General features: G+C 36.2%; 1 protein-coding gene across 1 annotated transcript in view; it reads right to left on the bottom strand.

The window, feature by feature from the left end:
* The window catches only part of LOC112037256 (phospholipase D alpha 1), an 8,051-nt gene extending 4,199 nt beyond the window's left edge, over window positions 1–3,852 (bottom strand). Inside the window, 2 exon segments of the mRNA XM_024070159.2 lie at window positions 3,454–3,550; window positions 3,691–3,852. Coding sequence (XP_023925927.2) covers window positions 3,454–3,546 — 93 coding nt within the window. The 5' untranslated portion in view covers window positions 3,547–3,550; window positions 3,691–3,852.
* Between the last annotated feature and the right edge of the window lie 12,656 nt (window positions 3,853–16,508).

Genomic DNA, 16,508 nt, shown 5'->3' on the forward strand with positions numbered 1-16,508 from the left:
TTTTTTTTTTTTTTTTTTTTTTTTGTTTTTTGTTTTTTTTTTTTTTTTTTTGTGGACAAAAGGTTAAAAGAGTCACCTGGTTTCTAAAAAAAAGAAATAAAAAAAAATGGAACAGCCTTTTAATATATGTTGTGCTGCTTGTGCATGTGTGAAGAGGTTAGTATAAATAATTGAAATATTAAGGTAAGTGCACATTAAAGAGTATTTATTTGTAGATGATTTTCATAAATTTTGTGAGATTTTTTTAAATGGTGAAATTCATAGTGTGCATTTAACGGCTTTTATTATTATTAAATTTTCATTTATTACACGGCACATATAAACTTTTAAATAAAAAATTATTAAATATTGGACGGACAAGGACCTACTCATACAGACAGGCATTGATTATTCATGGGCCAATTATCTAACTCGTAATATTTATATTTTTATACATGGCCCAAGCCCATGTATTTTCAATAAGGGTAATTTGGGGAGCAGGAGTATGGTAGGATATGGTGTAGTTTAGAGGCTCACCCTTGCACAGTGATATACTTTGTTTTGTGCTTGGTAGCATAAGCACAAAACCATATAAATGCATGAGATGAGTAGTTCAAGGAGCAACCATTGGATTCGCTAAATGCAAGCCAATACTCCATCTCTTCATGATACAATGAAGTGGGTTGCTCAAGTGACAACCCACCAAAAGAAGACAATTTGGGCCACGGTCCTAAGCCCATCTTGAAGACCAAGTGTTTTTTTTTTTTTTTTACGGAACCCTCGGTGCAATGCCCAAACAGATAAACAAACCACAAGCAAATGCCAATGGTTCTGACTAAAAAAAAGAAAAAAAAGAAAAAAGAAAAGGAGTTTGGCTGTTGAATAATTAAAAATTGAGCCACAAACAAGGTTGCCCATAGTCTAAACCTAGTGATAAGCTGCAGATTTGGATCGAGTCCATTCTTTTTTAACCTTAACTTTGGTTATTTGGGTCAAAAATTACCAAAAAAAAAAAAAAATGGACCCACAAATCTGCTAAGGCCCTCGCTATTTTGTTGAGCGTTTAATATCAAGAGACATTATGTAATGCATAAGAGATGTGGTGGTGAATGTTTTTACAACACATCCGGATAGAATATCTTCTACTATTAAAGTCTTATTACATTATATGGAACATTAAACCTTAACTCCCTAAGCTACAAAGCATTGTAAACTATATTCTTCCACGTACAAAAAAAGAAAAAAAAAAAGAAAGCATTGGACTCTCTTTAATAAAAGTGAGAACTTAGAAGACTATCACACTATCATCATCGCCATTATCAAACATCCACTTCTAGGTTTACTTCTACTTCAACCTCCGCAGCAAATGATGACTACTGGGCCACTGCTTCCAAGAGAGAGACAGAGAAAGAAATACGACTTAATTGACTTAAACACTTCCAGGGATCTTAACTTAAAAACTCATATATATCAATCCTGGGCTTCTCATTAACGGTTTTTTCACTCTCTGTCTCTCTCCACCTTCAATCAAATTTGAATGAAATCTAATTTTGAATCTAAACCTTTTTACCTATGAAATTTGTTTATTTTACTTTTGTTTCAATAATTTTTTCTGTCTCTCTTTAATCTCTTTAGTTTTGGGTATAATGGCAAATTGTTCCCTGTAACTCAAACCAACAGTCATTAGTGTTTATAATATGATAAATTCTCCTAAAAATTCTCTATTTTATATCTATATATAGATCAAAGTTAATAATTTTGTATATAATTAACAACGTTTTGCACATACATGTGTCATTAGTACTACAATTTGGCCCCTAAACAAAAATTTTGGCTACGCTCTTAGTTAATTGGAATAAAAGCATCAGTATTTGATTGAAAAAATCATCCAAAAAAATTATCCAATAATTTCTTGAGAGCAGGGATTTTTTAGGTCAATCCCAAATTTTATTTTTTATCTATCTGTTCTTGTCACCATAGGGAAGTACCATATTCTCTATGTACCATATAAGTTATTATTTTAGTTTTAGAAGTTTCTCAAAAAAAAAAAAAAAAAGTTTCAGAAGTTTTCCTTTAGATTCTGTTGACAAAAATAATACTTTTGGTCATTATATGCATGGTGGTTATTCACATTTGTAAACTTGTTCAAACAAAATTGTATTGACAAATCGACTCTATTCCTCTCTCTAGTACCATTTCATTATCTAATTGTACTGACAACATGCTAACCACCATCAGAGCCCACTCAAATAACTTGTCCTCCAACCTAGTCATGAACTAATCGTCTTGTGAGGGAATAATTCTTAAGTACTCTCAAAGCACGAAGAATGATGCTCTTTACTCTCACATTCATAGCAGAATTCACTCATTAAATTCATAGTCAAGTCTACCAAGAATGTAAGAGAACAGAACATCATTTCTCCGTACTCCGGTCCCCCCATACTCACAAACTGCCAGTCATGGTTGGCAATGAAGACTGGGACTTATTTTGTAGATCAGTCCTTTCGTTTGAGCTTTTTTGCTTGGTTGTATTTTCAAGGAATTTATGCCCATTATTGGAGATTTCACAAATGGTTGGGTTGGAGATCTGGAAAGCTTTGCTATTTGTGAACACAGAGAGTGAGCGAGCTTAGCTGTGAATTGGGATTTTAAAGATATTGGGTATTTTGTGATCTTCCAAAGCATAAAAACATGAGAAGAGCAATTATGCCAAAGTAGAGAAGTTTGAGAATTTGAAAATATTTGAATACTTACTATGATCAGTTATGTTAAACATTGTTGACAATTAATATCCAACACTGTTCATAATTGAAAAAAAAAACCCCTACTTTCAAGATAGACATGTATGCGATATGAGATAGTTCCAAAACTGTTTTAAGATTACAAATTTACCCATCAGCTAAGCAATAAGTGAAAGAGAGCAAACAGAGCTTCTTCACAACATTGCTAAGTAAGTTATTACAAATCCATGATTGCAAAACCATGATCATAAGGATCTGAAATGAAGAATTGAAAGTTCAACTATTTCCTAGAAAAATAACAAAAAATATAGTTATTAACCATATTTCTAAATATCATTTTAATTTTTCGACATCTTTAATTACTTTGATCACTAAAAAAAGGCTATCCACACAAAATAACAACCACCCACCAACATTATAAAAGTTGTGGTCCATCACTTTTAGTATATTCTAATATAACACAATCAGCTGGAAAATCACTCCTCGTAATTAACAAAACATTTGTTATTAGATCAACAACCCATTAGGCGACAAACACAAAAAGAATTTCCCAACAAACATTACTATATACTTGATTTTTCATATGTTTTAACTATAAAAACCAAATGGGTACCCAAATATAAAGATAAAAAACCATGATCTGTGTTTTAAAAAACAGAGATCAAATATTGGGTCAGATCCAAAATTTATTGAATTATAAAAAAGGGAAAGAGAAAAAGGGTGACAGAAGAACCTTGCGGAAGATCTTAGGGCCACCACCACTGTGGAGCTTGTCGACCTCATAGACGGTAACGTGAAGTGTCCCATGTAGCAGAATATGCGCCATTTCTCTGCACCCATTAACCAGAGTTATTATAAAGAAGAAGAAGAAGAAATATCAATAAAAACAGAGTAATCAGAAATATACAAAGAAGAAGAAGAAGTTGATCGGATGAGAGAAGATATAGAGATAGTGTGAGATCTGAGAAACCTGAGAGATGGTAATTCAAGTGGATTGTTAATTCTGTGATCCGCTTTTGGTTCTGGTTTTGTACTATAATTATTACGTCGATGAATATTTATGCTATACAACAGGCGACAGCACACTGGAAGTGAAAGTGAAATAGATCCACAAAAGCAGGCAATCAGGAGTACTATATTTAAAAGAGGAGGAAATGATTTGGATATATGGGGACAGTATGGGGAAAAATGAAAAAGGTTCTCTTTTTTATTTTTATTTTTTTTTCCTATTCTTTTCCATTTTCTATTTATCTGATTTTGCACTTTTCAATATTTTCATTTGTGAAGCAATAAATCAAAAAAAAAAAAAAATTTTGCTATAATTTTTTTTTTGTTATAAAAAAATCAAATTTTTTTTTTTCTATTCTATGCACATATATATTGGTATTGTTAACTAGAAAACTTCAATCCACACGTATTATAAAAAACAAAAATTACCCCTTAATACATCAACAATACTATAAATACAATCAATTTTATTCCTTTTTTTTTTTTTCCATTTATTGTGATAGCAACATTGATTCTCAAGAAAAAAAATTGGTGATAGCAAAATTACTTATTTTAGGGAAAAAAATTACTTTGACATTTTTTGGGTTAATTTCAATTAACTCAACAAATGAGTTGAAAAATTATATTATTTTTCTATATTTGGTAGCAACCTTAAATAAGTTGAAAAACAATTTTTAAACTTCCCTTATTTAGCTTGCTGTAAAATAAAGTTGTTTTCTAAAAAAAAAAAAATCAATGGAAAACAATTTCTAAAAATAACTCATACTTTTTATGTTGACCAAATATAGTTTTCCATTGGCTTTTTAAAAAAAAAAAATACTATTAAACTCTTTAAAATAAGGAAAAATATTTTTACACAAGATTTTTCATCAAAACAAATAGAGTGTAAATTCAATTTTGTTTAGCAGCTGCAGTTGTGGGTAATTTGCTAATTTTCAATATTTAAGGGGGTACATTGCTTGATTTTAAAGTTTAGGGGGATTGAATTGAAGTGTTCCCTGATTAATTAAGGACAGATTAGCTACAAAATTTGTTATAACCTTAGATTACATCTTCTTATATTCTCTATACTTGCAAAATTACTGCTAATTAATATGAATTACATAGAATTTTTTTTTTTTTAGAAATTTTATAGACACAAAAAATTTGACAAAACTTTTGGCACTTGTTGATATGGCAGATTGATAATGGTAAGTAAGAGAGTGGTATCAGTGGTAAACTTAGATAAGAACTAGTAAAAGTTTGTTAACTCAACTCTTATTATTATTCTTTTTTTTAGAAGTGCAAAATTCACAATATTTTTCACTACAAATCCTAGATTTTATGTTACTTCTTGTTTTTTATTTGAAAACACCACTATAACTATTTTTTTTAGCATTTGTTGTTAAAATATTGTGAAAAATATTGTGATGTAGCATTTTTCTCTCCTTTTGTTTGTTTTTCATTTGGTAAAAAAATATTATTTTATTTATTGATTATAAATAACTCTATTGGTTAAAATTTGGGAGCCTTTTTTTACTTAAGGCCTTAGGCGATCACATCTATTACCTCTACCAATCAACCGACACTGATTATAAATAGGACAAAGTTTAGCTACAAAATTGGTTGTAGTCTTAGGCTACAAACTCACTTAATAAAATAAATATTACTGTATATTTTGAAAATCTAACCGCTGAATTACATGTTTTTTCTGCTTTTAATGCACATGTCAATTTTTGTGTCAATCGGATATTATTTACTATATAATCTATAATCTTTATATTTTATGCATAATTTTAAATTATAAAAACTTGCAATTTAAAAATCTATTGATGACATAGCTATTGATCTTTAATTTTCTTGAAATTTTGCAAACATGGAGGATATAAGAAGAAGACGAAATCCAATGGTGGATTTGTCAAAATTCACCTCCAATAAAAAGATATTGAGTGAGTTTGTAGCTTAAGGCTACAATCGATTTTGTAGCTAAACTTTGTCCAAATAAATAATAAAAAAAAAAGTATGACAACAATCCTTAAAATCATATTTCATGTAATACTAAGATATATAATTTATAAAACATTCTTAATTCATAGCTTAATTACTCTAGGAAATCCCACTAATTAAAAAATCAAATAAACCATGTATCCTAAAAAACCCAAACGCCTCTACAACTCAATCATGCATATCTTCAGTTCAACCGTTTCTACGAATCCTAGTATTGGCCATTCCTCAAAATTTTCATATCCTTAGAAACATTCGCATCCAAGTTTTCAACCTCCTTTCCTCCTTTTTCATTTCAATTCTCTGAGTTTGCCTCATTCGAAATTGTCAACAACACCTATGGCTTCTTCTGATATGAGTCCCACAACTCTCTCTATCCCCTTCCAAAACATGACCTAGACCTATGATTTGATTCTCCCTTAACTATTGGGTACACTTCAATCTCCACTAATCTTTAAAATCAAGCAAATTTTTCTCTTCAATATTTGAAGTTAGCAAATTATCCAGTATTTCTTTTTAATTTAATGGAATTTAGTAACAACAAAGGAGTAATTTGCTTATTTCCAAAAGTTTAAGGGGACATTGGTCACTATAAAGTTTAGGGGGTTGATTGAAGTGGACCCAATATTAAGGGAGGAAAGTGCAATTAACCCATTTTTATTATACAATAACCACAACCCACCTCAGCAGTTTTGAAAAATAAATTATGAATTTTTTTGTCTAATTAGATTTATTGTAAATTTATACAATTAAGATTATAACAATAAAGAATATATATAATTTTAATAAATTACCATAACTCAATTTCCTATCCATGTTTTACCCCGCCACTTTTCAATTTTTATTTTTCTTTCCTCCACTTTCAATATCACTTTATCTTGAATTTATCTATTCACGTTACTTTTTTTTTAAAAATTATATAGATAGGGTAGGTAATAATATATATATTTTTTAATAATTCAATTTTTGGGGGAAAAGAAGTTTTGAATCCTAGAAATTTTTATTAAAAATATCACAAAATATTAGTTGAATTATAAAACTATAACCCAATTAAATTACATTTTCAAAAAGTTTTAAATAGTTGAAAACGAAAGCCACACATGGTGTGTGTAGTTCTCATAAGGTATTTTAAAAGTTTTTTTCGTTTTCTCTCCTTTATAATTTGGTTGCTTTCTACTTTGTCACGTTTTCTTTCTTTTTTTTCTTTGGATCATTGTCAAGTTTTCTTCTTGATTGGACAATAATTATGAACAAAGTAGAGAAGAATTGAAAAAAAAGGGTTTAAAATGCCAACAAGATCATAATTAAAAAATATGGCAACATTGAATTAATTGTAAAGTTAGATATATTACCATCAAAAAGCACCTTCCACACCCCCTTTTCCACCCCCCCCCCCCCCCCCAAAAAAAACACAATAACCTAACAAAATTATTTTGATTAGCGTGAACGCTATCAAATCATAAGAATCGACAAAATTTTCACTTTTACCAAAGAAAATCTGAACATGTCACCCATTTCATATTTTTAGCCTCATCCATATTTACCATATTTAAAACAAGACGGTCGGTGATAAAAAAAAAAAAAAAATTATTTATTTATTTCTTTTTCATATTCTACCAATGCATTGGATCTTGAATCACCCCCACATACATCTCTAGAAGAAAAAATGGTAAAAATTTTCAACTTCTGCTGCCACACTGACGGGACGGCACATGTGAACGTGGCACACTCATAGCATGCCCAATCTCTTACTTTTTTTCTATAATAAAATAATCAGACTTACATTCTATTTTTTTTTATATAATTGTTTTTTTATTATATATACGGATTATATCGTTAATCTTTGTTTGAAGAGTTTGTTTCGAATAGTTTAATGTTAGATAGTTTATTTACAAACATATTTATTTTAATAAATCATACTCTAAACTTGATTAATAAACCATGACAAATAGGAACTAATATGACCGAATTGAATTATTTTATAAATATTTTGTAATAGCTCTTTATTATCAGATAAAAATAACAATTAATTTTTAATATTGATGAAAATTGAATCTCAAATTCTTATTTAACTAAAAAATATTTACTAATTAAACTAGTTAAAATCTATGTTATAAATAGGCTTGATTATTATTGTAATTGATATAATTCTATTTAAGCAAAAATAAAAATTCATATCCATAACTTGCCTAGCTTTTACGCCACGGTGGGTTTGGGGCCTCATTAGTTGATGGTGGGGTCCTTGGCCCTGACTCCTTAACGTGTATTGACTGATAAGCTTTTAATGGATAGATGTCTATTGGTGATTGTCACTATCCATAATTCTTCCCCGTTGATCTTCACGCGCAGTTTACACGGAGCATCTGAAGCACCAGCTCGTTTGCACGAAGTCGACGAGAGAGGTGAGATGTGACAGACATACTCACCTAATAGCCATTAATCCATGCCTGTAGTTTCAACTTGTGTTGACCTTAACTCGAAAATTGGAGGTTAATTTGAGCATTGGTTTGGTCTCTACTTGAAAATAGAGTATTTATTCAACCAAAAGTGACGAAAGTAAACATAAAAGAGGGAAGAAGACGTTCAAGTCTAAGTTAGAAAAATGAGCCACGAGACTTTTTTCCTAATTTGAAATACTTGGTTTAAATTACTTTTAAACTTAATAACATATGGACGGGGCTTATCTCTAACTAGTTTTGATCAAAATTCTTCTAAGGCTAAAATGCACTTTTGATCCCTATATTTTGGACAATTTTTTTATATAGTCCCTAAACTGATCAGTTCCTAAAATCAAAAAATTGATTCTATTTTGGTCCCTGCCATCAATCTATTAACAAAAAAATCCTACGTGACTAATAGAGTGTATAAGTGACATGTTAGATGCTAACGTGGCTAATAATTTAATAATAAAAAATTTTATTTAATTTTTAAAAATGCCACCTCAACTCCACATAAGTTTCTAAATTAAAAAAAAAAATTATCAATTTTAATCAAATAAAAAAGAGGAAAAACAAAATTAAAAATAAAATCATTTAAGATTTGTGTTCATCTTGATCATGAACACATAAGAACAATAACCTAGAATATTCAAACACAAGAACAAAAGAATAGAAACCCATAATATTCCAAAATTTGTACCCAATTTCTTCCACAAAAATCAATTATATATTCAACCAAAATTATTATCCAAAACCATCTCTTTCCCCAATACCCATCAAAATTCTCAATATAGCATAATGGAGGAGAGGTAGAGATGTGGCTTCGCCGTGGGGACTGACTTGGGCTTCACAACACCCACAAACCCACTACTTGAGGGTTCATAACACCCACTACCTAAGGTTTTGCCGTTAGAAACAATCTGGGCTTCGCCGTGAGGACCGATCTAGGCTTTGCACCTATCTGGGGTTTCTCACAACAACATAGCTAGCACAACCACCGATCCTTCGCAACCACCACCACCACCTATCTGGAGTTTCACAGCAAGACAACACACCCACAAATCCATAACCCACAAATCCAAACCAACCCACCACCCCAAACGGATCCTTCGCAACCACCACCACCACTGGTCTTAGGTTTCATTGCAATACAACACACCCATAAATCCACAACCCACAAATCCAAATCGACCCACCACCCCAAACTGATCCTTCGCCTCCATTGATCCATAAAACTCCATGGTCGAGCTTGAGAACTTAGTCCACAAAACCCCATTTCAAAGCATTTAATCGGTTGGGAGAGTTTATAAAAAAAAAAAAAAAAAGAATCAACTGGGGGAGAAAGATCAAAGAGAGGGAGAATGTGAATCGGCATAGAGAGAAAGAGAGAAGAGAGTGAGAAGAATGAAAATAACTTTTTTAATTTAATTATTTTATTTTATTAGCTTTGACATTTTAATAATTTAATAACTTTTAACAATTCATATATTTGTTTTTAATTGTTTTTTTAATATTTTAATTAGATTAATGTTTATTTTTAATTTGTTCTGACCTGGCATTTTTTATTAATTTAAATCCTGACATGGATGCTGACGTGGTATTTTTATTATTAAATTATTAGACACGTCAGTATCTAACATGTCACTTATGCACTCCATTAGCCATGTAGGATTTTTCTGTTAGTGGGTTGACGACATGGACCAAAATAGAATCGATTTTCTGATTTCAAGGACTGACTTAGGAGCAAAATCAGTTTAGGGACCAAATCGAGAAATGACCCAAAATGTAGGGACCAAAAATGTATTTACGCCTTCTTCTAACTGTTCATATATACTTTTAGTCATGTGGTGCTTTACACTTCTTAATTTTGATCGTTTCTTAATTTATTTTTTTGAAAAAAAAAAAATTATCTATGAAGTCAATTCCTTTAACTTACTATATGGCAATTCAAACAACTATTCATATGTACTTTTAGTCACATGACATCTTACACTTCCTAATTTTGATCTGTTCTCGATTTAATTTTATTATTTCTTTAAAAAAATTCTTCCATAAGTCAATTCCTCCAACTCATGGCAATTTAAACAATTATTTATAAATACTTTTAGTCATATGACACCTTACACTTCCTAATTATGATTCGTTCTCAATTTAATTTTATTATTTATTTAAAAATGAATAAATCATCGATGAACATTTTTAAATAAGAAGATCTTAACTATTTTAAGAAGAAGATAAAAATAATACATCATAAGCTAATGCGTACTCAACCATATTAGGATTTTTTTTCTATCCAACCATCAATATTTTTTGGCATATTAAACCAAAAGATGAATTGGGTGATTGCCATTTCGCTTAACATGGGATATACTCATATATCTAAAATCCTGTAGTTTATTTCTTATCCCCGCAATGATAATGTCTGATAAGGGTAAAAAAAATAATGCTTGGCCATATTAAGGCATGCGTCGATGGACAGATAAAAACTGATGGTTTTAGGTAGAGCCATCAACTTCCATTAGTAAAGGTTGGTGAATAGAGATTTGATTGGGTTGCGGAAGGGAGTCCGCAAAACACACCTAAAGACTAACATCACCAATGAGTTGACGACGATTGGACCGAAGGGAGTAGGATAAAGCTGACGGCTCTAGTATAACCTTGACTTAGCCACCACGCATAAGTATATAAGGAAAAGTCTTGTATCCCACATTTCGTGTTAATTTCCTACAAGGAAAGATTCCGCGATATACGCTCATGAGGATTCCTATAAGGAAAAGACTTTTATCCCAAGGAAGAGAGGTCAACTTTCTACTACTACAAAAGCCCCAATATACTCACAAACCAAGGTATGCATAATTAACCATTTTCTAGCACTCTAGAGTTGTGAGAAATTCTAACTTAACCTTTGGAGGGTATTTGGCCGGTACCACACCGGTGCTCTCTGTTAGGTCTTCTATTTTTTGTTGTGCAAGTGTGATTTCAAGCGTGCGAGTATCGTGTGGCTTACTGGTGGTTTCTACGGCATCATTAGTTGGCGTCATTTGTGGGAACCCGATCTCTGTGATTTGTAAGGCATATTATCGCTTCCTAGAAAAAAGAGTTGCATGGTGCTCACTCGCTCGATGACAACTACCAACGACATCCAAGAGGAGGAAACACCCACGACTGCCCTAGAAAGACAGGTCCAAACTCTCGTCGCTACTATGGAACGCCTCACCAAACAAAACCGCAACTTAGAAGAACAGCTGCACCAGAAAAATGCAGCACCGAATAACCAAAGAGAGGATTAAGAAGGTACCAATGCGGAGAGAAGAGACTGAGAAGGGCCCGAAGGCAGCAACGCCCTGAGTCGACAAGAACGACAGGAAACCTACCATCCCTTCGGCTTTGATGTGGCCCCCCCTTACATGGTCACGGAGATGCAATTGATGAAGGAAAGGATGGACCTTATGATGAACGCCCTCAAAGGACGGGTATCTAGTGACCTCGACGATTTGGTCCACCGAACCAATTCGCCATTCACCGCCTCCGTCAACTCTTTCCCCCTACCGCAGAAGTTTCGCATGCCGCAGATAGAAAGCTACGATGGAGCCAAGGACCCTCTTAATCACCTGGAGACTTTCAAAACCTTAATGCATCTTTAAGAAGTAGCAGACGAAATCATGTGTAGGGCCTTCCCTACAATTCTGAAGGGTCCCGCGAGAATTTGGTTTAGCCAGTTGACGCCTAACTCCATCAGCACTTTCAAAGAACTAAGCACCCAATTCACTTCGCACTTTATTGGGGGGGCACAGGTATAAAAAGTCTACTGCATGCTTGATGAGTATCAAGCAACGTGAAGACGAGACGCTGAGGTCTTACATAGCCCGCTTCAATAAAGAAGCACTCTCGATCGATGAAGCCGACGAAAAAATACTTGAAGCAGCATTGACAAATGGGCTGCGGAAGGGTAAAGTTCCTATTTTCACTATATAAGAACGACCTGAAGACTATGTCGGATGTACTTTATAGGGCCACCAAGTATGTGAATGTTGAAGATGCGCTACTGGCTCGCGAAGAGAAACCTAAGAAGAGAGAAAGGCAGGAAGATACCCGACAAGAAAGAGGATGAAATATGGCGAGAACTGAAGAGTGAAGGGATGATAGGCGCCCTAAGCCCCTACGGGAAGATTCACAAGCTTCACTCTACTGACCACCCTAATTAACCATGTCCTAATGCAAATTAAGGACGAGGGGGCCTTGACTTTCCCCGAAAAGCTGAAGGGAGATTCTAACAAGCGGTCTAGAGACAAGTATTGTCGCTTCCACTACGACCACGGGCATGACACAGCTGACTGCTACGACTTGAAACAACAGATTGAAACCCTCATTAGGCAAGGGAAGTTGCAGAAGTTCATCAGCAAGGAGAAAGAAAATCCACCTCCTCAAGAGCAAGCTCCCTGACGAGACAACGAACATCCGAGACAACCTTTGGGAGACATAAGGATGATTATAGGGGGCGCAGCCGCTAGCGGCTTATCAAAAAGGCCTCGAAAGACTTATCTCCGAATGGTCCAGAACGTCCAGCTCACAGGCATCATCCCAAAAATGTCGTGGGTTGACAACTCTATTATTGGTTTCTCGGAAGAAGATGCTCGACGTCTTCACCACCCGCATGACAATGCGCTCGTTGTTAGCATCCAAGTAGGAGACTATAACACGTACCTGGTCTTGGTCGATAACGAAAGCTCTGCGGATATTCTCTACTACGCAGCATTTCAGTAGATGCGGATCAGTAGAAAGCGACTAGTTCCAACCAACGCCCCACTCTTTGAGTTTGGGGGGACCAAAGTGTACCCCTTAGGCGTGGTCACATTACTTGTCACCATTGGAGATTATCCTTAACAAATCACTAGGGATGTTACATTCTTTGTGGTCGATTGCCCCTCTGCCTACAATGCCATTATAGGGTGACCTACCCTTAACTCTTGGAAGGCCGCAACTTCAACCTATCACCTGATGATCAAATTCCCCACTGAATACGAAGTAGGGGAATTGCGAGGGGACTAAATAGTTACGCGCGAATGCTATATTGCGATGTTGGAAATAGATGACCATTTATATACCATAAGCATAAAAGAACAACGGAGGGGGGCAGAACCCGTAGAAAGGCTCGAGGAGATACCTCTTGATAGCTCCAGGCCGGACAGAACCACAAGGCTCAGAACTCTCGCTAGCCCGACAATTCACTCAGGACTTGTAGCTTTCCATTAGGAAAATCAGGATGTGTTTGCCTAGAGTCATGAGGATATGCTAGGAATTGATCTTTCAGTCATGGTACACAGGCTGAATGTGTTGCCATACTTTCCACCCGTCCGACAGAAAAAGCGAGTCTTCGCCCAAGAACGAGACCGAGCGATAGTAGAAGAAGTCAACAAGTTACAAGAGGCAGGTTTCATTAGGGAAGTGTACTAACCCGATTAGTTAGCGAATGTGGTAATGGTTAGGAAAGCCAGCAGAAAGTGGAGGATGTGCGTGGACTTTATCGACCTAAACAAAGCATGCCCTAAAGACAGCTATCCCCTCCCAGGGGTCGACATTCTAGTAGACTCTATGGCTCAACACAAGCTGTTAAGCTTTATGGACGCTTTATCTGGTTACAACCAGATCCGAATGCACGAAGCTAATCAGGAGAAGACTTTGTTCGTAACTAGCCAAGGCCTCTTCTGTTATAAAGTGATGCCATTTGGCCTAAAAAATGCGGGCACGACGTATCAACGACTTATGAACAAGATGTTCGTACAGCAGATTGGGAGAAATGTCCAAGTCTACGTTGACAATATGCTGGTGAAAAGCCGAAGGGAGGAAGATCACTTGGAAGACCTTAAAGAAACATTTGACACCCTTCGCTCTTACAACATGAAGCTTAATCTAGGAAAGTGCGCTTTTGGAGTGACGGCAGGAAAATTTCTTGGATTCATGGTGTCGTAGAGGGGCATCGAGACCAACCCAGACAAGATCCGGGCCATAATGGAGATGGCACCTCCAAAAAAATGTAAAGGAAGTATAAAGCCTCAATGGCAAAATAGTGGCGCTAAATAGATTTGTGTCAAGGGCAACGGACAAGTGCTTGCCCTTCTTTCACACATTGAAGAAATCTTTTGAGTGGACTGCCGAGTGTCAGCAAGCATTCGAGGAGTTAAAAACTTATCTCTCTTCCCCATCGCTACTAAGCCCCTCGCAGCTCGGTGAAGAGCTTTTCCTCTATCTGGCCATCTCCTTTGCCGTCGTCAGCGTTGCCTTGGTCAGAGAAGAAGAAAGAGTGTAGAAGCCCGTGTATTACACCAGCCGAGCACTTTGCGGTGCCGAGGAAAGATACGCGCCCATGGAGAAACTCGCCTTCGCACTGGTTATGACACACATAAACTCAAACCGTATTTTCAAGCCCACACAATGATCATCCTAACCGACAAGCCCTTGAAGTGAGCAATAAGCAACCCTAAAGCTGCTGGCCGATTGGCACTATGGGCCATAGAGTTGAGCGAGTTTGACATCCAGTACTGCCCATGAACTGCCATCAAAGAATAGGTCATCGCAGATTTCATAGCAGAGTTCACAAATGGCGAGGACAGGGGGGCAGAGGAGTCTCCTTAATGGAGCATGCATGTAGACGGATCATCCAACAAGCAAGCTGAGGGACCTGAAGGGGATGCGGTTGAGTGTATGGTCCGCCTCGATTTCCCTACCACCAACAATGAAACGGAGTACGAAGCTTTAGTAGCAGGGCTCGATCTCGCCAAGTTGCAGGAGTCGCAAACGTGGTCATTTACTGCGACTTTCAGGTCGTCACCAACCAGATAAACGGGGACTACGAGTGTTAGGGCGAAAGAATGAAGAGGAATCTCGACCAAGAAAGGAAGAGGGTAGACGAGTTGAAGGCCAAAATTATACAGATCCCTAGGGGAGAAAACGAGCAAGCCGACCGCTTGGCCAAAGCTACTTCAGCTGAACATATGACCACCCTTGATAATGTACTCTCTTTAGTTCAGCTCTCTCCACTAATAGATTCCATCGATGTGCAGGAGATAGGTTCCGGAAGCAATTGGACCACGCCGTTAGTCTCTTACTTGAAAAACGGTGTGTTACTAGATGGAAAAGAGGCCGCAAGAAAGCTAAAGGTCCAAGCAGTAAGATTCGTCATAATGAGAGACATCTTGTACAAAAGAGGCTTCTCTCGCCCATACCTAAGATGTTTAGGTCCTAAAGAAGCAGACTATGTCATGAGAGAGGTACACGAAGGGATTTGTGGAAACCATTTGGGATTAAGATCATTAGTACACAAGTTAGTGCGAGCAAGGTACTTTTGGCCCACCATGCAAAAGGATGCCGAGGCTTATGTCAAGACCTGCGATAAGTGACAAAGATTCAGCAATATCATTAGATAACCAACCGAAGAATTGACCCTAATGATGGCCCCATGACCGTTTGCTCAGTAGGGACTAGACATCATGGGACCATTCCCTATAGCGATGCGGCGACTGAAGTTCCCAGTAGTGGGCATTGACTACTTTACAAAATGGGTGGAAGCTGAAGCCTTGGCTACCATTACAGAGAAGAATATGTGGAGTTTCGTCTAGAGATGCATCATATGCAGGTTTGGCATCCTTAGAGTCTTAGTCTCAAACAACGGGAAGTAATTTGACGACGACTCCTTCCAGGACTTTTGCTCGCAGTTGGGGATAAGAAACCACTACTCCTCCCCCTCCCACCCTCAAGCTAACGAACATGTGGAAGTCATAAACCAATCCTTACTCAAGATTATCAAGACTCGGCTCGAGGGGGCAAAGGGTATATGGCCTAAAGAGTTGCCGAGCATACTTTGGGCATATAGGACAACAACAAGGATGCCCACAAGAAAGACAACATTTCGGCTAACATACGGGAGTGAAGCAGTCATCCCAGCCAAAGTCGGACTCACAAGCTACAGGGTGCACAACCATGACGAGAGCAAGAGCGACGAGGCCATACGTCTATAGCTTGATCTAGTAGACGAAGTTAGGGCGACAGCAGAACAAAGGCTCGCGCCGTACCAGGACCGCATGGCCAAGCATTACAATTCCTAGGTCCGACATAGAAACTTTCAAGTTGGAGATCTCATTCTAAGGAAAGTCATGGGCGCTGCAAGAGACCCAACCCAAGAGAAACTCGGCCCAAATTAGGAAGGACCTTACTGAATCACAACATGGCAGAGGAAGGGCACCTACCACTTGGGGACGTTAGACGGACGAAAGTTGCCACATCCTTGGAACGCCGAGCACTTACGGAAGTATTACCAGTAAAGATGGTGACATGGAGAACAACACCCCCTTTTATTTACAGT

The sequence above is a fragment of the Quercus suber genome, unplaced genomic scaffold (assembly GCF_002906115.3).
Source record: "Quercus suber isolate HL8 unplaced genomic scaffold, Cork oak 2.0 scaffold_237, whole genome shotgun sequence".
NCBI classification, from domain to species: Eukaryota; Viridiplantae; Streptophyta; class Magnoliopsida; order Fagales; family Fagaceae; genus Quercus; species Quercus suber.